The 27,996-nt window shown below is 37.8% G+C and overlaps 1 protein-coding gene across 2 annotated transcripts; it reads right to left on the bottom strand.

Annotated features, from left to right (window-relative positions):
* Positions 1 to 22: 22 nt before the first annotated feature.
* On the bottom strand, positions 23 to 27,922 carry LOC149819370 (acyl-CoA-binding domain-containing protein 4-like). 2 transcript variants are annotated; one of them, XR_016427154.1, is made up of 15 exons: positions 27,781 to 27,922; positions 26,723 to 26,841; positions 26,455 to 26,532; positions 26,255 to 26,368; positions 26,053 to 26,119; positions 25,781 to 25,842; positions 25,120 to 25,259; positions 24,872 to 24,998; positions 9,938 to 10,052; positions 9,729 to 9,817; positions 2,031 to 2,114; positions 836 to 1,156; positions 701 to 760; positions 362 to 617; positions 23 to 128 (listed from the first exon to the last, which is right to left on the bottom strand). XR_016427154.1 is itself a non-coding variant. In XM_089984659.1 (14 exons), the coding sequence occupies exons 2-14, from the start codon at positions 26,804 to 26,806 to the stop codon at positions 414 to 416; spliced, it is 1,545 nt and encodes a 514-aa protein (XP_089840785.1). In that variant the 5' UTR covers positions 26,807 to 26,841; positions 27,781 to 27,922; the 3' UTR covers positions 155 to 413. The 2 variants fall into 2 exon arrangements, 1 of the variants encoding a protein (XP_089840785.1); XM_089984659.1 differs by lacking the exon at positions 23 to 128 and having other exon boundaries at positions 155 to 617.
* Positions 27,923 to 27,996: the final 74 nt, after the last annotated feature.

Here is a 27,996-nt window from a genome sequence, read left to right as displayed (position 1 = left end):
GGCTGGTAAAGTCATGCCAATGTTTTTTACATGAATATCATGTCTCGAACCAATCAAATGGTTTCTTCAAAATCCGCAACCCACTTCACTAACAGGGTTGTATATGCACTCAAAACCGGAAAAGTTCCCTGCATAAATTAAGAAAAATAGCATAGACGAAGCAACTTTATTGAGTCAGTAAAAACAAATGATACACCACATGGAAGATAACTCAATTCACTTTTACTGTTACAAACTCATGAAATAGGCAGCCAACTAAGATGAATAATATTGGTTTCATGTAGGCCAACAATAAGGGGGCTATTTTGCTACAAGAAATTCAAAAAATGAGGAAAAAAAATCATGGTTGTAGCAGTTTAACCTGCTCAGCACAAGTTCGATGAGTGGTAGGTAATTTTAGCTGATACGAACTTTCAGTATTTTGCCTTATCATCATCCGGGCTTCCAGGAGTGCCTGCCATCCATTGCCACAGCCCTCCTGATCTTTTCCTCTGAATGGAAGGATCCGTCACCACTGGATCTTGTCTGGACATGGACAACTGATTCTGAAGCAACGGTAGCTCCTGTTGTAAAGAATGTGATAACTCTAGCTTTTTCTTCATATCAGATATCTGGACCTGGCAAGCATCATAAACAAAACTTTACAGGCCACTTTGTTTGAAGAACAGTTTCCCTTGTATGCAAAAAAGACATTTTGTACCTCTAGTTTAATGCACCTTGATCTCTCAGCAGTTAGCTGCTCTTGGACTGATCCCAGTTCCTGGGAAACAGCAATCAGGAATTAGAAAATTCCAAAAGATCAAGATCCACATAAGCTGTTGAAGAATGTAGGTACCTTGGAGAGTTCAGCATAAGTCTGATTCTTCTCATCAAGCTCACTTTTTTGTTTGGAATTATTTGTCAGTGCTTCTATTATAGCTGATTGCAGCAATTTGATTTCTGCAGAAAGAGAATCCTTTTGTGCTGCAGCATCACGTTTGGTGCTTTCATGTGTGATTTCCTTTGATGTCTCCTTAATGCTTGAGGAATCCATCATTTCTCCTTTTTCGGTTAATGCATAAACAGCTTTTACAGAAGCTGCAGCAGCTGCCGCTGCAGGTGACTGAAAAATCTTAGGCTGAGGAGCATTTTTCAGCATAGGCTTCAAAACAATTACCTGGGGCAAAAAGGCGTCTTAGAGCATATCCTGGGAATAGCTTGGAAATAAAATGCATATAGTGAAATGGAACAAGAAGGTAACAATCACAATGCCAACAAAGGACTACACAAGTGCACAATCACAATATGGTCTCTAATGGACCAAATACAATCTCATAAAAGAGATAAAAAAAACACAAACTTCACAAGAAAATGAAAAAAAATAAATGTTCTTTATATTCTCAACAAATATGCTTCAAAAGCATACCTAAGCAATATACAAGGAGCTCTATTTATAGAGCTGAACATGCAGCCAAAACGGAGGAGAAGGGAGGCAGTCCAACAGTCATTGGACTGCTTCCAACGGTAAGAAATATGACCGTTGAGAGCAGTCCAACGACTAGTTGGACTGCTTCCCAATGGTCCAAAACAGATTACATTAAAAAAAATACAAAGAAATAAAAGAAAACTAAAGGATTGGACTGCTTCACAACAGACCAAAAAGATTACATTAAAAAATAAAAAGAAATAAAAGAAAACTAAAGGACAATACAGTCCCTATTGGACTGTATATATTACAACATATAAAATGACCAAAATACCCCTGATATATATATATATATACACGCAATGTATTTTAACATATAGTTCATTTCCCAAACTATCTTAGATTTTTCAGAGGAAGCTTTTTTGTATGTTTGAAGAGAACAGTTGTGTTTCAATCCAACAGCCTTCTGCTGAGAGTGCTGAAGTACGAAAAGAAACATAACAAAGGAATGGTCTAGAATGCATGTATTAATTAGCAACCATTAAAAAAACTAATTTCAAATTTGGGGGTCTTAACATGGTGTTCTGACACATAGAAAAGCATAAAAATGTTATTTTTGGTTTACCTCATTGTTGTATTTTCCATTATAGCCTCCAAAAGCAACCAAAAGCTTCTCCCCTTTTGATGACAATGTGGCAAGGGTGAGACCCTATCAATCACAAAGTTTTTGAGGCAAAAGTTATTTTCAGATTAGTCAAGTAGGTAGGCAATGCATAATAATGGTAATTCCAAAAAGATGAAACATCCAACACCAAAACAAATAAATGAAAGTAAACTAGAAAGAAACTCTAAGCACAAGAAGGATTGATGACATGATTCTTGCCAAGACACAAATACTGCAGTAAGCTATGTCACATAGGTGCGGGTGCAGGGGTGCGAGGAGGGTGTATATATATATATATATATATATATATATATATATATATATATATATATATATATATATATATATATATATATATATATATATATATATACTTTAACTAAGTTAGTATTACTAATGAAATAAAAATAATTATCAGATCATCAATTCATAATGCATAAATTCTTGCAATAAATCCAATTAAAAATAATTATCATATCATAAATTCATGCAAGCCTGGGTTCAGCAGAGCTGAGCCCAACAAGCCTGGGTTCAGCAGAGCCGAACCCAGCGACCCTGGGTTCTAGTTCTGCTGAACCCGAGCCTGGGTTTGGTTCTGCTGAACCCAGAAGCACAACCTAGCATGCCTGGGTTCAGCAGAGCTGAACCAAGGCCTGGGTTTAGGTTCTGTTGAACCCAGGAGCCAAACCCAACCTTGGGTTCGGTCCTTGTGGCTAGGGGTGGCAATCGGGTCGGGTTGGTGGGTCAGCATACCTCAACACGAACCCAACCCGTTTATTAAACGGGTCGGCTGTGGCAAACACGAACCCGACCCATTTATTAAACGGGTAACCCGACACGACACGGTTAACCCGTTTAATAAACGGGTTGGCGGGTTAGCGGGTCGGGTTCGAGTAAACGGGTTGGCGGGCGGGTCAAGGTCGGGTAAACGGGTTGGCGGGTCGGGTTCGGGTAAACGGGTTGACCCGCCCGCCTAACCCGTTTATTAAACGGGTCAGCCGGGTTGGCATACCCCTAACACGAACCCAACCCGTTTAATAAACGGGTTAGGCGGGTCGACCCATTTACAACACGAACCCGTTTAAGCCAAACCCGAACCCGGCTAAGAAGAGGGTTGGTGGGTCGTGTCAGATTTTGCCACCCCTACTTGTGGCAATAAGGGGAGGAGGAAGAAGAGAGAGAGAGAGAGAGGCGGTGGAGGGAGGAAGAGAAGGAAGAAGAAAGAGAGGAGGAGAGAGAAGCTTACCGGTGTCACCGCCGCTGCCATAGTAAGAGGAGGAAGAGACTGGTGTCCCACCGCTGTCGTAGGAGGAGGAGTGGGGACAGGAGGCGGAGGAGGAGTCGAGAAGGGGGGTTACATAATTGTGCCCTAACCCCCTAAAAAGCATGATTTTTTTTTTAACTTGGACTGAAATGGACTCAATCATGATTGACCGAGACCATTTCTTGACATTTATAACCCTGGGTGCGGGCTGACCGCACCCGATGCGGCTGATTCTTATGGTAGCCACACCCACTAAAATGCGATACTTGACTGCATCAGGATATAACTCACCATCACAAATACTGAGCCTTTGGTTGACAACACTGGGTGTGGGTAGAGGTTTACAATCTGTCATTTCTGCTTTAGCCAGAAGATCAAGAGTATATTTATGTTGAGTTAATGACATTTTTTCATCTTGTCTGTCTATCTCTACACCAAGAAAATATCTCAGCTCCCCAAGATCTTTCATTTTGAATCGCATACTCAACAAAACTTTAATTCGCTAAATGTGGTCCGGAGCATTACCAGTGATAACAATATCATCAACATATATGAGTAAGAAAACCATAGTGGTACCATCCCTATATATAAACAGAGAATGGTCAAGTTGGGAACGAAAGAAACCATGTTTCTGGATTTCTAAGGAAAAGCTTTCAAACCATGACCTAGAAGCTTGCTTCAATCCATACAAAGCTCTGGTTAATTTGCATACATATTCTTTTGGGTCTCCCTCTGCATAACCTTGAGGCTGCTCCATGTAGACCTCTTCCTTTAAGTCCCCATGAAGGAATGCATTCTTAACATCAAGCTGACTAAGGATCCAGCCATGTTCAATTGCCAAGCCAAGTATAATGCGAATAGTTCCCATTTTTACCACTCGGCTGAATGTCTCATCATAATCCTGACCATATTCTTGAGTGAAACCCTTGGCTACAAGACGTTCAATGCTACCATTCGGTTTATATTTAATTTTATAAACCCATTTGGAACCAACAACATTTTTATCTGGAGGGCGGCCAACTATCTCCCATGTTTGACACTCATGAAGTGTCTCGATCTCCTCATTCATCGCTTCAATCCATTTGTTGGATTGGATAGCCTGATGAAAACCAAGAGGTTCATCGTGTTTTTCAATCTGAGATAGAAAGATCTGAAAGTCCATAGAAAAGTTGTCATAACTAACCCACTTTTCAATAGGATGCCTTATCCTACCTGATCTTCTTGGTGCTTCTCTGTTATTAGACGATGCAATGTGTTCTTCAGCAGGTACATTCGTTTGCTCTCTAGGTCTCCTGGTATACACATTACCTTTGTATCTCAGACACTCTGCTTGTGATGCATCATCTGAAACTGTCTCACCATGTATGTTTTCAGGAGTCAAAATAGTATGCTCGGCAGCATGTGAAATAAGTTCAGCACTAAGCCATGGGTCATACCAATTAGCAACTGCACCAATATATTCACGATTGACGTCTGCTTCTTTTCTCAGAAAATTATTTTCATCAAAAACAATATTTCTAGAAATTCTAATCTTCTTATTGGCAGGATCATAGCACCTGTAACCCTTATGTTCATCTGCATAACCTACAAATTGGCATATAGAGGCTTTGTCCTGAAATTTAGTCCTCATGGATTTGTCAATATGTACATAACATGTGCATCCAAAAACTCGTAACTCATTATAATCGGGATGTGCACCAAAGAGAACATAATAGGGAGATTGATTTTCAAGAATAGACATAGGGAGACGATTTATCACATGAGTGGCAGTGTGAAAAGCTTCAGTCCAAAGACTAATGGGTAAATTACTCCCATGCATCATACTCATTGCACTTTCCACAATATGTCTATGTTTACGTTCAGCAATTCCATTTTGTTGTGGAGTGTACGGGTAAGAAACTCTACGATGCATCCCATTATCTTGGAGAAAATCTAAAAATTCTTTGGAGGAATACTCACCACCTCCATCACATTGGAGAATTTGGATATTTTGAGAGAATTGATTTTTAACATAAGCATGAAAGTGACGAAAAATGGAAAAAACTTCTGATTTGTGTTTCATAAAGAATATCCAGGTAAAACGAGAGAAACTGTCAATAAAAGATACATAATATTTACTTCCAGAAGATGAAGGATTAGGGGTTGGGCCCCAAACATCTGAACATATTATCTCAAAGGGCATGGAAGCTCTTTTATTTATTTGATGAAAAGGGAGTACATGACTTTTGCAGACCTGACAACTGGGACATATTTTATTCTTCAATGAGGGTGAAACAGACTCTGAAAGAAAACCATTGGACACTAACTTTTCAATAAAGACTTGACTACAATGACCAAGACGAGAATGCCAGAGATGTGACTTATTACATTTAGATGTACTTAGGACGCTTTTAGAGATGAGATTAGACTTGGGCTTCAGGACACTGGAAGCTGGATCTTCATTAAAGACATACATGTCTCCACGTCGCTCTCCTTTAGCGAACATCTCTTTCGTTTGAAGATCCTTGACAAAGACAGAAGTAGGAGTAAATTCCACAGAAGAATTGGTAGAATCAACAAGCTTAGAAACAGATACAATATTTTTCTTTATGTTCGGTGCATGAACAACATCAGATAAAGGGATAGATGACTCAGACAAAGGAATGAGAACATTGCCTATGTTTGAAATAGGGTGGTGAGTCTCATCTCCGGTTACAATATTAGATTTACCAAAATAGGGAGTCAAAGTAGAGAACTTACCTGCATTGCCAGTGACATGGGTTGCTGCCCCAGAGTCAACATACCATATTCCATCATCATTCTGCTTCAGATTCAAGTTGGCCATAGCAGATAGTAGAAGATCCTTAGCATCATCACTGACCCGAAATGTACCTGCAGTTCCTGATATACCAATATTTCTATTGTTTTGCATTCTATTCCGATTTTGTGGGTTGAACCAATAGTTGGCCTTGATATGACCTCGTTTGTTACACTGATAGCATGTGGGAACATTCTTTGAAAAACTGACATTGGAAGTTGGTGTAGGTAGTAACCCGCGTCCACCATGGATTGGACTTCCCTTGCCTCTGCCACGTCCTCCTCGTGCATGATCAGCTATCACCCCTGTGGCAAGGACCTCATGCGTAGATGATTGTCCTGTTGAAGCTTCAGACATGCTTTTCAGTGTCATCTCATACTGAAAAAGTTTGGCGCGTAATTCCTCAAAGGAGAGCAACGTAGGCAAGCATAATAAGGATGTAACAAGAACATGATATTCTGATCCCAGGGCATTCAGTGTTTCCTGCACCTTTTCTTTATCTGAGACTGGACATCCAACCATGGCTAATTGATCTGTGATGCTTTTGACTTGATTTAAGAATTCAACAATGCTCATTGTACCCTTTTTCAACATCTGAAATTCGCGTTTAAGAAACAACACTTTAGCCTCTGATATTTGAGAATAGGTCTGAGCTAAAGCACCCCACAAAACTTTAGATGTGCAATCATCAGGAATGGAAATCAAGACTTCTTGTGACAACATGGAAGTGATGTATGCGACGAGTGCCTGATCACGCTTCATCCAAGTAACAAATGCAGGGTTGCGAATAGTATTCGGCAATCCTCCATCCTCTTTGGCTTCGGTGGTGATAAATTCTGGAGGCATTGGAGTCGATCCATCTAAGTGGCCTGAAAGATCTTGACTCCGAATAAAATGGGCAATTTGCCTTTTCCAAGTCAAATAATTGTTGGTAGTTAACTTTTCTGAAACTAACTGCCCCAGGAAACTGGAAGAGAGACCTGAAGAATCCATTGATAGACTATTTGACAGCGGAAAGAAACTAGTGGCTGGGACAGAAAATGAAGGACTGACAAAGAATTAAGACAAAGGCAAAATAAGTAGGTGTGTCAGACAGATTTGAGGGCTGAAAAAGACTGATAGTAGATCTGAAATTATTTTCATATCTGCGACAGACAAAGTGATCACTAAAGGCTGTGACAAAGACAGAATAGCAGATCTGAAGGGATTTCAGATCTGCGAGTAATAGAAGAAACTGTCGCAAATCTGTCGCAGCTTTCAGATTTGCAACAGAGAGAGAGAGAGACAATGTTAAATCTGAAGATATTTTAGATTTACGACATAGCAGATCTGCAAAAATAATAGAAGGAAAGAAATAGGTACAGAAAAGAAAAGAAAGATGAGTACGTTTTCAGATTTGCGACAGAGATAGAGAGAGACGATGTTAAATCTGAAGATATTTCAGATTTACGATATAGCAGATCTGCAAAAATAATAGAAGGAAAGAAAAAGGTACAGAAAAGAAAAGAAGGATGAGTACCAACTTTCACGCTGAAAGGAAAAGAGAAAAGGTACCAACTTTCAGAAGATGAGATTTCAGATCTGCTGTTCACGCTAGAACTGTCCACGCTGGAACCTGTTCACGCTGAAAAGGGGTCTGTTGTTCACGCTGATCAGGCACGTGATCTGCCAAGTCCACGTTGGATCTGTTGTTCACGCTAAAAAGGGATTTCAGATTTTCACGCTGAAAAGGGATCTGCTGTTCACGCTGACCAGACACGTGATTTGCCAACTTTCAGATCTTCTTCACGCACAGGATTAATCCCGCTCTGATACCATGTAAGAAAAGGTATATCAGATTCGTGTGGAACACCACAAATGCATTTCAGCTGGAAGAGGGAAAAAGAAAGAGAGAGGGAGATGCACAGTAGAAAAATCGGCAGCCACTATTAACTCATGCAGCTGCAGTAATGCTACATTAGTCTTAATAGGGTTACAATAATCTTTTACAAGGACAAAAGTGCCCCTCATTAGTAACACATGTTACATTAGAATACAAAGGAAGTAAAACATGTGATTGGATATGGATCCTTTATCGGATCCATATCCAATCCATATTCCATATTCTAATACATGTGACATAGGCAGTAAGCATAAGAATACATGTCAATTCTTTCCAATTTGTTTAGAGATTGATGCATTATATTATGAAACATAACAAAGAAAAGATCCATTTTAAAGAAACAAAAAACTATGGCCTATACCTATCCAATGCATCATACTAAGCAAAGTCAGATGGAGGGTAGAAACTTAAAAAATGTTCAAATGAAGCAGACCCATACGAAGCTGGGAATCCATATGGGGCCAGCAAGTCGAATACACTATTGTGAAAGGAAGTGTTTCCTATTGTTAAAAATGTAAATGTATATACATATAAAGGTATATACAAGGTATGTGTATATATATAGATATATGTTAGGTTAGTACCTAACTAGTAAATAGTCTAACTCAGTTGGTCTAACTAGGTTAGTTTTCTTTTATTTTATTTTTAGCTTCTTTTCAGCCAAGAGAGGCATTGGAGAGAGAGCCCAACGGCTCTATTGGAGCCATTGGGACCTCTCCCAACGTCTCTTTTAGGAGACCTTTGTGTATAAATAGGGGTGAAACCCCTTCTCAATTATAAGCTTTTTTTATGGGTTGAAATCAATAAGAGTATTATTTTTTCATTCCTTGTTCTTGTGCCCTTTAGAGAGTGTTTGTGAGTGAACCCATTTGTGGTTCTTTGTGTGTTCTTGTTGGTATTTTGATGGAACTCTTTTGAGTGTCCACTTTTGGTGACTTAAGTGAATATCTTCGGAGGAACTTATTTCCTTACACCTATCATTTCCTTACACCTATGAGGTAGAGATAAGTAATGATGACGAAATAAGAAACTTCTAACTTCAAGACAAAAAAGAGAACTGTAATACCTTTTCAAAGAAACAAATCATGATTCTACTAGGCATGCAATGTTAAAGACCAGCATGGAATTAACAAAAAAGTTGGTGTCTCTATTTGAAAAGTAGAGTACCACCTTACAGGTGGCATCACAAAATCTTGCTAATTTTCTCCTGACTTCATAGCCAATTATTTTCTAACATATTCAGAGCTAATAGCGAACCTAAAAATAGAGAGAAAAAAAAAGTCCACAAACCTTTAAAGAATGTTTTAACAAATAAAACTAACAAAGAACATTTGGTAATAGTTATAGCATAACCTCAAGGACATGCACATAGCTGAAGAAAGACAAGATAATACCCATAAATTATTAATTTACTATGTCAGCTTCTATTTTCAAAAGCCACAAAAGTTTACCTTACAGGAAAATCAATTTTCTAGCCACAGATTAACAATTCCACTGAACAAAAGCATCATGAAACCGTACTCGTGAATCTGAAATATTGACATTTCTGAAGAACAAACAGAAGTCTTTTTGTGGTTTTGTATCCCCATTTTAACATTCAATTATTTTCAGCTAGTGTGTGTAATTTAACTCAAAGGAAGCCAACACTACTGCATATCTCTCAACCAAAAGCTCATCTATACATGTCTGAGTTTATGAGAAGCCATAGAAAATAACCTCACTGGCTATTGGATCCTGATCCTTGGCATTAGTCACCACTGACCAAACAAGCTTAGACAATCTTAACATAAGGGTATCTTGAGCACCTGCACAATTGAATCATTTAGGGGTAAAAATAGCAGTGATTGATACATAAGAAAGCCTCAGAAAGCAGCAGATAAATTGTAAAATCAAAACCAATTTCCATGATAACACCCTCTATGTACCAGACTTGTTGTCCCCACCACCAACAATGTACCAATTTTCACCGATGGTGGCACCTGCATGACCAGCCCTAGCACTCACAACTTCACCCTGAATATGTGGCTGGGACCATTCCATCTGCAGCACGAATTTATCTTGAAATGTTAGTTGCAAGTTTTACCTGAGTTATGGCTATTATTGCCATATAAGGTCATCCAAAATGAGTACAAACTTAAAGAGGCATCTAGAGTCTAGAAAACCTAAATGATAGTAGGTATTTGTTGTGACAGGTAAATAGGGACTAACCAATTAAAATAGAAATTTCTGAATTATGGTTATTATTGCTAGATAGGATCATCCAAAATGAGTACAAACTTAAAGATGCATCTAGGGTCTAGAAAACCTAAATGATAGTAGGTACTGTGACAGGTAATAGGGACTAAACAACTAAAGCAAAGATTTAAGTGAAGAGAAGCAAATCCTAGAGTATCCACAATATAGCCCATAAAAGGGCTACTTTGTGCTATAGAAGAATATCTTGGATAGAGGACAAAAGCTAAAACATTCCAGATCCTGAATGAAATTGGTGCATGCTTGTTCTGAGGTTCTGAGCACAAAATGTAAAGGCACCATGTTTATCAGTAAAAGAAGAACACGATGACACAATAAAGCAACCAAGTCAATTTGCAGCAATGGCAAATGAACTTTCAGAAGCTGAACTCAGAGTGATAAAAAAATAATGGAGATATTTGAAGCATGCAGATTGCAGAGAGTGCAAAGATGATCATGTTAGAATCTCCACTGGTACCTGTATTGAGATGAGAGAGAGAGAGAACAGAAGAAGAAAGGTAAGAGGGGCTGCGGCTGTCACGATTTTCAACCACTGAAATCGTGACCTAAACTTGTATTAATAAGTTTACATTACAATAATATGGATCCGGGTCTGGTGTGTCCAGACCCGAATAAAATAAAACATTACAAACTTTACATGACTCAGGTCCTATCCAGACTATACATACAATGGACTTGGGTCGGGTCCTAATGACCCTGAATACCACTTTTTCACCCCCCCTCAAGTTGATCATGGTTTTGGACCATGAACAACTTGCCTTTAAGCATCCAAAAACGATCCTTTGTTAAGCCCTTTGTAAATATGTCTGCAACTTGTCTTTCAGTATTGACGAACTCAGGCTCAATCTCTTTTTCTTCAACTTTTTGTCTCACAAAGTGTTGGTCGATCTCAATGTGCTTAGCACGACTGTGATGTACTGGATTGAATGACATGTTGAGAGCACTTTGGTTGTCACATAGTAAGATAGAGTGTGAGATCTTTTCTCCTACTTCAGTTAGTAGATGTCTGATCCATGTGGCTTCGGCAGTAGAGGCAGCCATGGATCTATATTCAGCCTCAGTGCTTGATCTAGCGATAGCCTTTTGTTTTCTACTTCTCCAAGAGACTAAATTTCTTCCAATGAAAACACAATATCCTGATGTAGATCTTCGTTCATCAGGATCTCCTGCCCAGTCTGCATCACAATATACAGTAAGTTCATGCTCATCCTTGCCATATAACTGTGGTGAATATATCAATCCATCCCCAATAGTCCCTTTCAGTTATCTAAGAATCCTCTTAACCGCTTCTATATGTCCAGTACGTAGTGCATGCATAAATTGAGACACTTGATTGACTGAATAAACAATATCAGGACGAGTGAATGTGAGATATTGTAACATTCCTATTAGACTGCGATACCTGGTGGGGTCCTCACACAGATCTCCATCATGAGCGTTAAGTTTTTGGTGAAGCACACTTGGAGTTCCTAGAGGTTTGCAGTCTTTCATGCCTGCCTTGTTGAGAACATCTACGGTGTACTTGTGCTGAGTGAGCGTCAAACCATGAGCCTGGTTATCAACTTCTACACCAAGAAAATAGCGCAGGACACCAAGATCTTTCATTTTGAACCTCTGACCTAGTAAGTTTTTTACTTCTTTGATGTGAGCTTAAGAGTTTCCTGTGATGACAATATCATCAACATAAATTAATAGTAGAGTGGTCACATTCTGGCTTCTAAAAATAAATAATGAGTAATCCAGTACGGAACGTGAAAATCCATGTTTTTGAATCTCAAGTGAGAAGCTATCAAACCAAGAACGAGATGCTTGTTTTAGACCACAGATAGCTCTCTTTAGCCTGCACACATGGGTTTTACAAATTTTTTTTGATATCGAGGGGGTTGTTCCATATAAACTTCCTCCTTCAAATCCCCATGCAAGAATGCATTTTTCACATCAAGCTGACTCAACTTGCATCCATGTTCAACAGCCAGGGAAAGAATAATTCGAATTGTTCCCATTCTCACCACCAGACTGAAGGTCTCATCATAGTCTTGCCCTACTTCTTAGGTGAAACCTTTTGCCACAAGTCTTGCCTTATATCGTTCAATGGTTTCATCTGGCTTATACTTTATTTTGTAGACCCATTTGCATCCGACAACATTTTTGTCAGGTGGTCTGGGAACAACTTCCCAGGTTCCACATTCATGTAAGGCCTGCATTTCATCATTCATGGCTTCTACCCATTTGGTAGAAGTGGCTGCCTGATAGTACATAATGGGCTCATCTTCCTTATTGAGTGCAGTTAAAAAGAGTTGAAGATCCAATGAGAAGTTGTTATAGCTGACTCACCGATCAATAGGATGTCGTATGCGATTTGATTTTCTGACCTCAAGAGTATGAGAGGAAGTAGGATCGGCGACTGAGGCATGATCTGGATGGCATGGCTTGATGCTTTTGGTCTCTGTCTAGAATAGAAAATGCCTTTGTATCTGCCCGGTACGAATGATGGTACTTCTTCCTCATTCTGTGATCCCGATGTCTCAGTGTTCTCAAACATCTCTTCTTCTTGCTGCACACAATCTGGGGAACAGACTTCATTGGAACTAGCAAAAAGTTCTAAATTCAGCCAAGGATAGTAAACTTCAGTTGTCTTAGGAGACATATCCATCGTGTCGGCTCTGTGATCAAAATTTTGCTCATCAAAGACAACATTCCTTGAGATTCTGATACGCCTGTTGGTTGGATCATAACACCTATATCCTTTGTAGTCATCTGCGTATCCCGCAAATCTATACTTCTGAGCCTTGTCCTGAAACTTATTTCTCAGGGACTGATCAATATGCACATAACAAACACATTCGAAGACACGCAGATCATAATAACTAGGGTGAGCTCCAAAAAGACAGTAATAAGGAGACTTATTTTCCAGAACAACCACAGGCAATCTATTTATCACATGTACGGCAGAATGAAAAGCTCTTGTCCATAGGTTGATGGGAAGATTATTGTCATGAAGCATACTCATGGCACTTTCAACGATATGCCTATGTTTTCGCTCAGCAATCCCATTTTGTTGAGAGGTGTGTGGACAGGACACCCTTCTTCCTATTCCGTTATTTTGAAGAAAAGAAATAAAATCACGAGATGAGAACTCCCCACCTCCATCACATTGGAAAAATTGGATGGACTCAGAAAATTGATTTTTAACTAAGGAAAGAAAATTTTGAAACAAAGGGAAAACTTTCGACTTATTTTTTATGAAATATATTCAAGTGTATCGAGAATAGTTATCAACAAAGATTAGGTAGTATCTGCTCCCAGATCCAGAGACAATTGGGGTGGGTCCCCATACATTAGAACAAATTATCTCAAAAGGTTTTGAAGCTCTCTTATTAATGGAATGAAAAAGCAATACATGACTTTTGCATGAAAGACAACTGAGACACTTCTGACTTTTCTCATCCCCATTGAGACTTTCTTTTGGAATGAGATTATTAGAGACAAGTTTCTCAATAAAATGACTCCCACAATGTCCTAATTGACTATGCCATAAGAAAGGCTTATTACATTCAGAAATACTAAAAACATTTGCAGAAGAGGAGGAACACGACTCTAATGAAGACTTTGAATCCATATGAGCAGGGCAGACGGAATGACATGGAGCTTCTTCAAAGACATACATATTTCCTTGTCTCTTTCCTTCAGCGAATGTTTCCCTCGTGCGTAGGTCCTTGACCTGCACAGAGAAGGGAGTGAATTCAACTGAAGCATGATTATCATCAATAAGTTTGGAAACAAAGACAATCTTTTTCTTGATGTCGGGAGCGTGAAGAACATTAGAAAGTTTAAGAGTAGAATGTGACATGGGAATGACAGTTTTTCCAACATGAGAAACAGGATGGTGGGATCCATCACCAGTGACAATCTTACTCTTGCCAAAATAAGGAATAGGGTTAGAAAGTTTACCTGCATCGCCTGTCACATGAGTTGCTGCCCCTGAGTCGACAAACCAAGTGTCTTCATCACTCTGCTTCAATTTCAACTCTGACAAGGCAGATATCAGCAGATCTTTAATCTCTCCACTGTCTCTGATATTTGTGAACTTTCTTTTCGTTTCTGTCTGTGGAGCCTTTCCTTTATTTTCTAGATTATGCCAACAATTCGCCTTAATATGCCCCCTTTTGTTACAAAGGAAGTAAGTGAGGATGGGTCTTTGTCCCTGCGCATGAGTCAACATATTTGGAGTGGGAAGCAAACCACGTCCTCCGTGTCCACTTCGCCCTTGCCCCCCTCGTCCTCGTCCTCGACCATAAGTCACTCTTGTGGCAAAAACTTCTTGGGGATTTGTGTGAACATGAGTTTCTTCAGGAAAACCCTTCAAAGTCATTTTATACTGGATCAATTTAGCTCGTAGCTCATCAAAGGTAGGAAGGACAGGCAGGCACAATAGTGAAGTGACGATCATATTGTAGTCAGATCCCAATCCACTCAGAGTTTGTTGCACCATGTCATTGTCACTTACCGCACATCCTATAACTGCAAGTTGATCTGTGATAATCTTTATCTTATTCAAATATTCTATGATAGTCATGAAATCTTTTCTCAGCAACTGAAATTCCCTCTTGAGAAAAATCATCCTCGCTTGTGAAACCTGTGAATACGTCTGAACCAATCGCTCCCAGAGTTGCAGGGTTGTACAATTGTCAGGGATGGCAACAAGGACCTCTTGAGACAAGGTAGAAGTGATGTATGCAACTACTGATTGATCTTTCCTTTCCCAGTTGAGGTATTCTGCATTTTTGACATACACAATTGAACTCGCCCCTTTATCATCTTTCTCTTCTCTCGGGACAAATTCTGGTGGGACTGGAGTGGTTCCATCCAGGTGACCTAAGAGACCTTAGCTGCTTATAAAAGAAATAATTTGTCTCTTCAAAATCAAGAAGTTTGAGGTATTCAACTTTTCAGAAACGAGTTGATTGAGAAAGTTTGAAGAAAGATTCGATTGAGAAGAATAAGGATCCATTGAGAAATAAAATTCAACAAGAGTGTTCACGAAGTGATCAGCCTTTTTTTTTTTAAAGAACAGGAAATCGCAGGCTGTCAGATTCAGAAGATAGTCAGACCTGAACTTTCCTTTACACTCTTGAAAGAATGGAGATTGACGTGATGAAAAACACTTTCACACGTTAGATATGTTTTCGGGCAAATGTAGAAAGTAAGAATCAGGAAGAAAATCACACAGCAAAAAAAACTGTCACTGAGAAAGGCTGGGATATCTGAATATGCAGAATAGATGCGTGGAGGAGATTGGGCAAAGGAGACAAATCAGATAATACCAAACGAAAAAAAAAATCTGAAATAGGGATCGTGGTTGTTTCTGTATTTCATGTGAATTGATTTCAGCGATTCACGTGAAATAGAATCACCCCTTTTGCACAGTCTGGATTCACGTGAACAGGATTCACGTGAACAGGATTCACGTGAATCTCAGATCCACGTGAATGTCACGCCCACGTGAGACGTGGGTACACAAAAAAATTTAGAAAGAGGGGAAGAAATGAGAAATAGAAAGGAGGAGAAAGGAAATGAAGAAGAGTAGAAGAGAAGGGACGAAAAACCTCAAATCTCTGATCGCCGCACCTGTCGGAAACCTCTTCGGCCCTCAAATGGATCTCCGCTCTTATACCATGTTAGAATCTCCACTGGTACCTGTATTGAGATGAGAGAGAGAGAAAACAGAAGAAGAAAGGTAAGAGGGGTTGCGGCTGTCACGATTTTCAACCACTGGAATCGTGACCTAAACTTGTATTAATAAGTTTACATTACAATAATATGGATCCGGGTCTGGTGTGTCCAGACCCGAATAAAATAAAACATTACAAACTTTACATGACTCGGGTCCTATCCAAACTGTACATACAATGGACTTTGGTCGGGTCCTAATGACCCAGAATACCACTTTTTCAGATCATATTGAGGCTCTTTATTAGAAAAACAGAAGCCAAGCATGACAAATTTTTGGTGAATAATCATAGTGTGCGATAAGAAGGAATTGGCAACAAAGACAATCAATGAGGAATACAGAAAACCAGAAAACATGTATTAACAAGATAAAAATAATATCATGGGAAGATATAAGAGCTAGAAAAGATAGAAAAGTAAGGTCAACTTCACCGAGATATATTTGTAATTGAATGACAATAAAGTAATACAAGAGTGCTATAAGCCATTAACACACGCCACTAAGGGCAATACAAATGCACTAAAACAAAGAGTGTATGAGAGCAGGAGAGCAACACATAAAAAATATAAATTTTATAAATAATAATGCTCACTAAAGGCATACATTACAATGGGGAGGTTGCCCATATAAATACACATAATGAGAGGGAGAGAAACAGCCAACCAGCCGTTAGACATGTCTAAAAACTAGTCTAACTCAGAGTTACAGGAAGCACCTAGCTTAGTGGGGAAACGCACTGGGAAGTGCTGATTTTTTTGGGAAGCGTGTTTTCCTTTTTTGGGAAGTGTGTTTCCCATTGATGGGAAGCGTGCTTCCCATTGATGGGAAGCGTGCTTCCCCCTTTTTTTCATTTTTTTTGTTTTTTTATTTTTATTTTTTTTTTGCTTCCCCCTCGCTTCCGGTTTGCTTCCTAGGTAGTTTCCGAGACGATTCTTGATTCACTTTTAAATCGTCCCACGCTTCCCGCTTCCTAAAATTTTGAAAGTGCCACGCAGTGTTGTGAGAGGCATACGCCTCAGTACCTGAGGCGTACGCCTTAGAGGCGAAGCGAAAAAAAAAAATACTGAAGCACTATATGAAGCGTTTGTGGGTTCCTCGCTTCGAGTCCTGCTTCGATTATAAGGCGTACGCCTCATGTACAACCCCCAAAAATTGAAATACGAAAGGGTTTCTTACTTTCTTTTAATGTTTTAAACCCTCATCCCCTCCCCCCCCCCCCCCCCCGCGCTGCATCCCCTCATTTCCCTTTTCGTGCCTCCCCCAACCCTCTGTAAAAATCGCACAGGGGAGGGAGGGCTTTGTCAGCCTGCACCTGCCTCCTCCTCTCCTCTCCTCGTCTCTCGCTCCCAGCGCCGACTACCTTGCATCCACGCCTCTCAGGGGAGCCGACGCTGCCTCCTTCCTCGTGTGAGTAATACAATCTCTTTGTTCATATAAGATGATGAACTTTTTTATTAGTTAAACCTTTTCTTGATTCCAGTAGAACCCTCAAATTTCCTGATTTCTTGATTTTCCTAGTACGAACAGGCCACCCAATGGTGTCCGCTGATGCCATAAAAATTATCTCCAGCTACTCAATGTTCCCATTTGTAGTAGAAAACTCGATAATACAGGAAATTTTGGGAATTTTGTTGCATCCAAACATACTCTGGACGGCTTATCCAGGCCTGTCAGCTGGAGTTATCAAGAAGTGGGATAAAAAAGCATAATGAAGTGGCTTGCTTAACGCAGGGCCTCACTGGTGCCAGCAGGACAGCAAGAACCTATCTAGGATTATCCATAGGTAGTCGTGATTCTGTTTACATGAAGTATTTATGCTTTACAATGAGTATGCAGTCTGTAACTATGAATTGTTCCTATTTAAGTCATGCACGATATTGGAGAGAATGTGCATTCTTGATACATCTTGATGTTTGTTTACATAAATTATCGATTCATGTTTTTCTGTGAGTACGTCTTCAGTAATTATAAATTGTTCCTATTTAGGTCTTGAATGACAATGTTTTTTTCTTAATTGACATTTTTTTTCCTTAAGTTACAAAAAGTTTAAGGCCTCTGCATAGATTCAGAGTTTGATTATTTGAAAATGAGATGATTTCTTGGTTGCTAAGGTGTATAGAACTGGGAATATTTCATTGCACCATTTGGATGGATATATAAAACACACACAGTTAGTCATGCATAAGGAGTATTTTAGTTGTTTATGGAAATATAATGCATTTGATTCTATCTATTTGTGTTCTCTAAGTGTTTTTATAATTTACTAAATCTTTTAATATTTATTTGTGAGTTTTTATAATTTACTAAATCTTTTAATATTTATTTGTGAGGGACTGAGGCTTAGACTTCCCTTCATAGTAGGGCATAGCACTGCACTACGCCTCAAAGCTTTTCACAACATTGTCTAGGACTCTCAGAACAGTTCAGATTTCCTCACGTTTTCAATAACGAAAGATATCTCCATATCTCCACTCTATAATGTGAAAGATGACCACGCTATTTTCCATCTCCAGTAGCTTGAAAAGTTGGACATATGTAGATCACTACATTGTACAGATCTCAGTATTTGGGGATTAGATTGTGAAATCTTGATATGTCAAGTATTTTTGCTTATGGTAGTCTATTGCAGCATTTTAAGCAAGCTCTTTATTTATTTGATGATTTTGTTAGGCTGTAAAACTTTTCTCTATACTCTTGTTTTTCATATTCTTCTTGAAAAGCTACTCTTGTTTAGTGATGTGTTCTACAATTTGCGGTTAATTTTTAACTATAGCAAGGGATGAAACAATATGAGGGTTTTTTGGTCATGTCATGTGCATTTATTTTTGTTGATCAAACACTTGACAGTTCTATTTAAATGATACAATATTTTGGTCACATGCCTTATTCTAAATATGCTACATGTTTGAACTGAAATGCTTCTTCACGCAGAGCCTGAATAACAAACACAGAGTTTGAACTGAAATGTGCATAAGAATTAATTAAATCTAAATATGCTACATGTTTTTGTTTGATCTTCCAATTCTGTAGAATGAGTAAATAACATACCTCAAAGAGAGCGGTCGATGGGGCATATAAAAATGCATCAAATATGAACAAAGAGATTGTATTGCAAAATAAAGAGATGCTTTTAAATATATGTTTTCTTGATTATGGATTGTATTGTTTTAAAAAAAATCTAAATTTGTGCAGATGGTTGTTTATCTTAAAAAAAATGAAAAGGACAGATCCAACTTGGAAGCATTGTTTTGAAGAAGATTTGAATGATAAGGAAAAAAGAGGAAATTTGGTATGTATGTATTGTAAGGTAGTTTATAAAGGTGGTGTAGCAAGAATAAAAGAGCATCTAGCTGGAAGTCACAAGGGTGCTAAACCATGTGATCATGCACCAAATGAGGTGACACAATTTTTTGCAAAATACTTGCAAAAGAAGAAAGAAGAAAAACAACAAGAAAAAAATATATTACAAAGTGGTATGAATGAAAGCTTTACTCAAGGACTGATGAGTGGTGAACTTTCTTCTCCAACTACTAGTAGAGTTGGAAGTTCACAAACAAGAGGCCCTATGGATCAATTTGTGAGTTCAGAAGCTCGTCAGACAACGATAAATAATGCATTTAAAAGAGAAGAAAGAAAGGAAGTATGTAATGCTATTGGGCGATTCTTTTTTGCAAATGTGTTATCATTTAATTTGTGCAATAGTCGATATTTTGAATCCATGTGTGAAGCTATTGCTAATTATGGTCGAGGATTTAAACCACCAAGTTATCATGAGATGAGAACTTGGATTTTAAAAGATGAAGTGGATAAAACTCAAATTATGTTGGAGGACTACAAAAAGACATGGGCAAGAACTGGTTGTACTATAATGGCAGATGGTTGGACGGATGGTAAAAGTAGAAATTTGATTAATTTTCTTGTGAACAATCCTTCAGGTACAGTCTTTTTGAAGTCTTGTGATATTAGTGGAATAAGAAAGACAGCTGATAATTTGGTAAAGTTATTTAGTGAAGTTATTAAAGACGTCAGAGAACACAATGTAGTACAAGTAGTTACAGATAATGCAGCAAATTACAAGGCTGCAGGTTTGAAGTTAAAAGATATTGAAGCTTTTCAACATATTTTTTGGACACCTTGTGCAGCACATTGTATAGATTTGATACTTGAAGACATTGGCAAGATACATTTGCATAAACGAGTATTGGAAAAAGCAAAGATTGTAACTACATTTATATATGGACATGCATGGATTTTAAATTTGATGAGAAAATATACAAATGGTAAAGAGCTCTTACGGCCAGCTATTACTCGTTTTGCAACTTCTTATCTTACTCTTCAAAGTATTGGTGTAAACAAAAATGCATTAAAGAATATGTTCTTATCTCCAGAATTTCAAGATAGTGAGTATTATATCAAAAATCCAAAAGGTAAAGAAGTAACATACATTGTCACTGAAGATAGAAATTTTTGGAAAGCAATTGTTTATATCATTTAAGTCACATTACCTTTAGTGAAAGTATTGAGAAGGGTTGATTCAGATGATAAACCAGTTATGGGATTTTTGTTTAATGATATGAGAAAGGCAAAGGAAGAAATAGCTCATAATGTAGGCAATGATAAGAGCAACTATATAGACATTTGGGATATTATTGACAAGAGGTGGGATAATCAAATGCATCACTGCTTACATTCTGCAGGGTATTTTCTAAACCCACACTTTCATTATGATGAAGATTGTGTAAAAGATAAAAAAGTTAAAATTGGGTTTATGGAATGTTTAGAAAAGATGGTGCCCAATATAGAAGAACGTTGTGAGATTTTGATTCAGCTTGATACATATGAAAATACAATTGGTTTGTTTGGTAGACCAGAGGCAATTGGCACAAGAAAGAGAAAAAATCCAGGTATGTATTTTTCTTTATATTGTCTTAATTTCAATTTTAATTGATCTAATTTTTTTCTTACTAACATTCTTTTTTATTTTATTTTCTCAGCTGATTGGTGGAATACATTTGGTGATGAAACAAAAGAATCGAAAAACTTTGCAATGCGAGTGTTGAATCTCACATGTAGTGCATCAGGATGTGAGCGTAATTGGAGCACTTTTTCTTTGGTAAATATAGATATTTTCATATTATTGATTCTTCATTGTTGCATAATATATTGCAAATTTGTAATTATATAAATTTTTAATTTATAGGTACATACAAAAAGGCGAAATCGCCTTGAGCAAGAAAAACTCAATGCTTTGGTGTTTATCATGTACAATATGAAGTTGAAAGAAAGAGATATAAGAAGGAAGACAGTTAAGGATCCTTTGTGTCTTGAAAATATTGATTCTGATGATGAGTGGATTATAGAAAAAGAAGATCCAGTTTTGCCACAAGATGCATTAGAAGATTCTTGGTTGGATCCAGCTTTTAATTTGGATGATATATATGTTACTCCTTTTGATACTTCACCAAGCTCAACTAAGAAACGTACAAAAGATCCATCTTCAAACAAGATGCATGCTAATAAAGGTATGTCTTGTATTTTATAAATCTTATACTTTTTTAAATTTAATTATTAATTTTGTTATTTGGACTTGGATCCGACAAGTTGGGTTTTCTTTTCTTCACAGGACCATTGTGCCTCCTATTAATAAGAAACTTGTCAAAGTATGGCAAGAATAAACACAGCTTGGCATGTGCAAATCAAATGATGAAGTTCTTGTATCTGGCTCGGTCAACAATATGAAAGACTATAAACAACCTCATTTTGGAAGACAACACGATGGAGTAGGAGGAAGAAAAGATCATTTCCAATTTTTGCAATGAACTGGGACATCTAAAACCGAAGTGTCCCAAACTCAAAAGAAAACCTCTATGAGTGAAGATTCTTCTAAAAGAGAGAAAGCAAGCAAGAAAAGAGGAGACCTCAAAGACCTGTCAATCTCTCAATTGGTGAAAGCACTTTCACAATATCTAAAGGCCTCCTCATCCACCTCCGATGCCACTATATCTAGTTCTTATCCTCCTGGTATATTTTCTTAAATCTTAAATTCAGGAGCCTCCTTCCATATGACACCTAATGAGTCGCTCCTATCCGATTGTTGCACCATACTTTTCATATGTATCTACCACCAATTGAACTTTTTTAAAAATTATAAGTATTGAAAACCTAAAAGATTTTTCAGAAAATTACAAAAAATTCTTTATTCCAAAGGTTAGAGTCATTCCAAAATTAAGTTAAAATCTACTTTTGTTTCTCAAATATCATATTATGAGATATCCTTCTCATCTCAAGCTTGTTTGGTGCAGGATCTACAGTTATGAAAGCTTATTGGGCAAGGTCATAGAAGAGGAGATCTCTACTATATCGATTTTTTTTGTTTACCTAAAGACTCTTTTCGTTACTACACCCAAGTATGTCAATTATTTTTTTTTTGTTTTTAAAAAAAATATTGTAAGAAAAAAGACAGTGTAATGATTGTATACTTGGAAAAATGAAAAATGCTTCCCTTTAGATTTAAAACTTTTATGACTGAAGAACCTTTTGAATTGGTGCACTCGGATCTATGGAGACCGGCTCCAGTCATGTCAAAAGGAGGTTTATCTTATTATGTTACTTTTATAGATGATTATAGTAGATATACTTGAATTATTTCCTTAAACTTAAGTCTGAAGTCTGCAATTTTCAAGAAATTTCACAATCTAGTTAGAAATCAATTCAAAACCAATATCAAAATTTTTTGCTCCGATTTAGGGAAAGAAATTTTATCTAATAAAATTCAAAACTATTTGAAAAATCATAGTATTTCATACCAAAAATCTTGCCCTAAAACACCTCAAAAAAATGAAATTGCCGAAAGAAAATATTGTCATATCATTGAAATTATTAGAACTTTACTTATTTCAAAAGAAGTTCCTAAAAATTTTTGGGTCGAAGCCGCTCTCACCACAGTGTATTTGACAAATAAAATGCATTCATCAACTTTGGAAAGTGTTTCACCTATTGAAAAACTTCTTAAAATTAGACCAAATTTGAAAAGATTGAGTGTTCATATGCAAGTGTTTTGTTCTTGTTAAAAAGCATGATAAACTCCCTCCCAAAGCCATAGATTATGCTTTTATTGGTTATGCCGAAAATAAAAAAGGCTATAGGTGCTATGATTTGAAAATGACAAACTTTATGTTTCTAGAAATGTCACATTCCTTAAAAATGAAAAAAGATTTGGTGCAAGAGAGTTTGAGGAAGATAATAGAGTGTGCCTTCTTATTTGATATTTTGCCTAAAAACAATGACACAATAGTTGATTTTGATTCTTGTGAATGAGGTTGAGAATCTAAAATATGGTGATAATGTTGAACGTAATGATGTTAAAATTCAACCTAATCATGAACCTCAACATTACTCTTGACAGAATGGTGAAAATCCTCCATGTGCCCTTGATAAATACAGTCAATCCCATGAAGTCGAAGAACCTAGCCTTAGGAGGTCCAAGCACATCTCAAGACCCCCAAGTAGATTTGTCTCCTATGAATCCTTGTCACCCAATTATAGAGTGTCTCATGTATCTATTCATTCATATCATGCACCCTCATCCTATAGTCAAGCCAAGAATATAAAAGAATGGGTAGAAGCTATGAATGTAGAGTTAGAGGCAAGCTAAGACTTGGCAAATTCAATCATTACCTAAGAGAAAGAAAACTATAAGATGTAGGTGAGTATTTAAAGTTATAATTAAAAGCAATGGGTCATTAGAAAGGTATAAAGTTAAGCTAGTGACCAAAGGATATTCCTAAGGATACAATATAGATTATGAGAAACCATTTGATCCAATAACCCGTATAACCAATGTTAAAATTCTCATTGTGATAGCCTTTCTAAGAAATTAGCTCATATACAAATTAGATGTCAAGAATACTTTCCTAAATAAAGACTTCAATGAAGAGGTATATGTGGATCCTCCTCCTGAACTTGGTGTCGAGAAGGGTAGTTCTGGATCTCTCAATCTTCTCTCCATTTTGTATATAAATGGGCTCTTCACCGATTATCTTGTACGCTTCTTAATGAGCATTTTATTAATAAAATTTATATTTTTTACGTGTTGGCCGTCTTGGCGATTTGTACCTTGTGCCTTTGAGCATTTGTATTTGCCCTTAGTGGCTTGTTGTATTGCCCTTAGTGGCTTATGCTTGACTTTTGTGCCCATTTGTACTTCCTGTATCTCCCCTTATTGTTTCATTTCACCATGATCAGTTGAAGAATGACCATAGCACCCACAACCTGTTATGAAACAAACTTGAAACGTGCAATAAGAATGATTGCACATCTATATTAATTACATTTTTTTATAGATCTCCTTGAAGTACAGATCCTAGGTGTCTTCTTATTAGCTTATGTTTGTGAGCTGGTTGGTTGTGACATTGGATGAGAAGAACACTCTCAGAAAGCAAATGAAGCTGAGGAATAAGGGTAGGCTCCTCCATCTTAAGTCAAGTGTTTCTGATGTGTGTACCTATATGCATGTGTACATCCAGGATTTACAAGAGGGATCAACAGCTCTCAAGATTCTTTTGGTGAACATCTGGGGACAAAATATGTGACAATTAGAGTAATTGCATCCTTTTTAGTCTGTCATGCTCTTTCTAGTTTTATCACACATTTTCTACTTCTCATCATATGCAAAAATCCATTAGACCACCAATTAAACATAAAATTCTGGATGAACCATTATCCAAATGATTAAATGGCAATCATATGGATGACTATAGTTAGGTTGGAGCTTTCACAAACATAAAAAAAAATTCAAATAACATATGTTGAAGTGAAAAAGCAGCAACTCCAAATTGTATTTACACTACTAACTATTATAGGTAGTTAAACTTACTGTGTGCAAATCCAGTACATGAAGATCATTAAAACATGTTGAATGTGAACAACCACCAAAAATCAGAAGGTACCGCTCAGCATGCTCTGTAGCTGCATGATCAAATCTTGGCAAGGGAGACTCCTGACTGCAGAAATGAGTATCTATAAGCAATGGGACTTTGAATAGAAGAACAGGTTTGATAACATGCTGCCATAAAATGAATTTTTATTAATAAGATATTTTGAAGAAAGAAGGTAGCGTCTCACGTTGTTTCCACTGCATCCCAATGCATTCTCTCCAAGTCAAGAATGTGGAGGTCATTCAGAAGCTGCCCTTTAGCCCCTTCACCACCAAACATGATCAATCTAGAGCCAACCTGTGTGACAGATTGGCCCCTTCGAGCTACCTGAAGTGAACCAAGCTCGCATGATAAGCAATTCAAAGCTTTCAAGGTGTATGTATGTGCAGGCATGCTTGCAGGGTGTGCATGTGTGAATTCAGGCATGCTTGCAGGGTCTGCGTGTATGAATCCACACATGCTTGCAGGTGTGTGCGTGTGTGTGTGCATTCACAGGCATGCTTGTGGGGGTGTATGTGTGCGCACATGTGGGCATGCATGTGTATGTCTTCACGCACATTTGGGTGCGTGTATGTGTAGGGGTGCTTGCATGTGCGATTAAGAGGCTCTGCTTTTCTCCTTTAGCAAGAGCAGCAGATCCACAGCTTTCAGTAAGCAACATACAGAGAATTTGAGAAAACAAAACTTAAGAATACAGCAAGGAGATTAACTAAACAAAGGCTGTTTGCAGGTCTAGAATTGAATGGAAACTAGATAAAGCTCAAATTCTATAATTCCAGGGAAACAGTGTCATTTGTCTATCATTCAACAAAATCAAACTGAAAGCGCTGACAATTCTATGACCTTACCGGGATTTTCCCAGATGTCTTAACAATGCTCCAGCAGTGAGTATCCACATCAATTGATTGAACTGCTTAGAACCAAAAGTATACAGCAAAAATTGTTGATTAATTAACTAGATAATAGTTGAAATTAGAGCCTTATTGGCAGGCGACATGAACTGGATCAAGGGAACTACATGAAGTGAATGAGGCTGATAAGATGGATATATTGGATTATGCATGGTAAAAGAACTAATGGAGTTCTATTCAAGCTGGACTTCTACTTTAAAGAAACAAACCTGTCACGGTATCATCAGAAGTTTTCATATATCCTCCTACAGCCAGAAGTTTACTTCCCCACTTCACCTGCATGGGAATAAACAGGGGAAATGCAGAAGAATGCACAAGGTAATGTACAAAGCATGTTAGGATTCTCCCTCCAAGAAACACTGAAGAAAGTACTGTCTACATATAAGGTAATAGATTAATCGTAATACTGACCACACAATGTCCTGCGGAAGCAGGGAATAGTTTAGGAGTACCACCGTCCGGGTGGTCACCTTGATCAAATGTTGGTTTCACTGCAGACCATGTCAATGTTTTGAAATCAAGAACCTGGGCAAAGTTATGTGAATATCATGAGATACAAACAGAGAGATGGTTGAATACAAAGAACTAAAACATTAATCCTTTTACACTACATGTATATCAGACAGATATCTCCCATTTCGACTACCACCAATCACATATAGCTTTTCCTGCACTATTGCTGCTGCATGCTGCATATATTTGAAATGCAATGGAATCCGTCAGCATGCAATACATGAACAAAAAGAATTGAAAGAGAGAGAGAGAGAGTTGCACTACTTGTATCCAGACCAATGGCATAATACAGATACGCCTACTGAGACAACTGCACCAAAATTAAAGCTGAAACCAGAACAGAACATCAATCAATCATGTTAAAACCTTGTAACGAGCAGGCGGACGGGAGCCAGATGTGGGGAGTGGTGTCCACTGTTCATAAGGTATCGATGGCTGGAAATCTTCCATAAGAGCCTCTTCGCCGATCCCCTCTTTTCACATAGCTACAGATGATGAGATGCACAATCACGAAAAGAACAAAATAACCTTCGAAATTGCAGAGGAAAATGACAGCGTGAAATTCCATATATGAAAATGAAGGTGAATACAAGAAAAGGAAGTCGTCAATCGATTGAAGTGTAGCCATCAAGATGACTGACCAGAGACCATGTTTCTGATTTGTTGCCAAAACACCATCTAGGGAAAGGATAAAGAACTAAAGAAAAATGCTTATGGGAGAAATTAGGTTAACAAAGACACTGAGACTCGCTTAATTAGTTACCCAAACAAGAAAAGTATCCTACAAATAGAATAACATAAAAATAAAACCTAACAGAAACGAGAAGGTTTATATCTCTCACACCAACATAACCATGAAGAAACACATTAACTCTCAGATTGTCTTCTGAGAATTGGGTCCATCTTTTACACTAGATTTGGCAATTTGGGAGCTGAGAGAAGCATTTAGGAGCTCGACGTCGCGAGAAACGCAATGTGGTGCACAAGATAACGCATGTCACAGCTTCCAATCTTTCGAATTCAATCATTAAGTACCCAACTAGCCTTTTCCAACTTCGGTTTTGTTCTTTACTAATTAAATCTCTTGATTTTCCTTTGTTGGGTTATCAAGATATGAAATGGGCGTTGCCCATCATAGCAAAAGATCGCAAAAAATGGTGATCGACAAAGAAAACGAAACTTCCCGAAAAGAAAAGATTACAATGTAGTAGGTTGGTAGCTGATGAAACAAGAAGCTCAGTCATTTAAAAAACCAAACAGGTTTACAAGAAACTCGTGTATTTGCATAATTGGCGATAATGGTAATGTTGGTATACAACAAATCTACAAAGAAAGAAAACTTACAACGAAAAAAAATATTTTCCCACCTAAAAAAACCCATAAAGAAAGGAAAAAGAAAAGGATTTCGGTAAGAAAAATCGTACCAAGGAAGATGGTGATGAATTACGAGCGAAATTCTTCGACGGCTCGATGGTGTGAAGATTCAGAAGAGGGTAACGACTCTGGAATTCCAGTAACGCTCTTGTTCTGATCGGACGGGAGGCTTCACTCGAAGCTCACGGATCTACGGTTCAAAGTCAAAGGCAGAACTTGAACGGTACACTACACGCTTAGTCTTTAGGCTTGTCAACGGGTTGGAT

Source organism: Nuphar pumila, chromosome 13 (assembly GCF_984573655.1).
Source record: "Nuphar pumila chromosome 13, dmNupPumi1.hap1.1, whole genome shotgun sequence".
NCBI lineage: Eukaryota > Viridiplantae > Streptophyta > Magnoliopsida > Nymphaeales > Nymphaeaceae > Nuphar > Nuphar pumila.
The sequence above is the reverse complement of the archived record's forward strand: the minus strand, read 5'-3'. Positions and strand labels throughout refer to the sequence as shown.

Excerpts from the sequence above, each read along its gene's own strand:
- LOC149819370 (XM_089984659.1), bottom strand. The coding sequence starts at position 26,806 with ATGGAAGATTTCCAGCCATCGATACCTTATGAACAGTGGACACCACTC. Across the intron at positions 25,260-25,780 it reads AGACATCTGGGAAAATCCCG|GTAGCTCGAAGGGGCCAATC; the intron begins GTAAGGTCATAG and ends GGTTCACTTCAG. Across the intron at positions 24,999-25,119 it reads TGGGATGCAGTGGAAACAAC|TCAGGAGTCTCCCTTGCCAA; the intron begins GTGAGACGCTAC and ends TCATTTCTGCAG.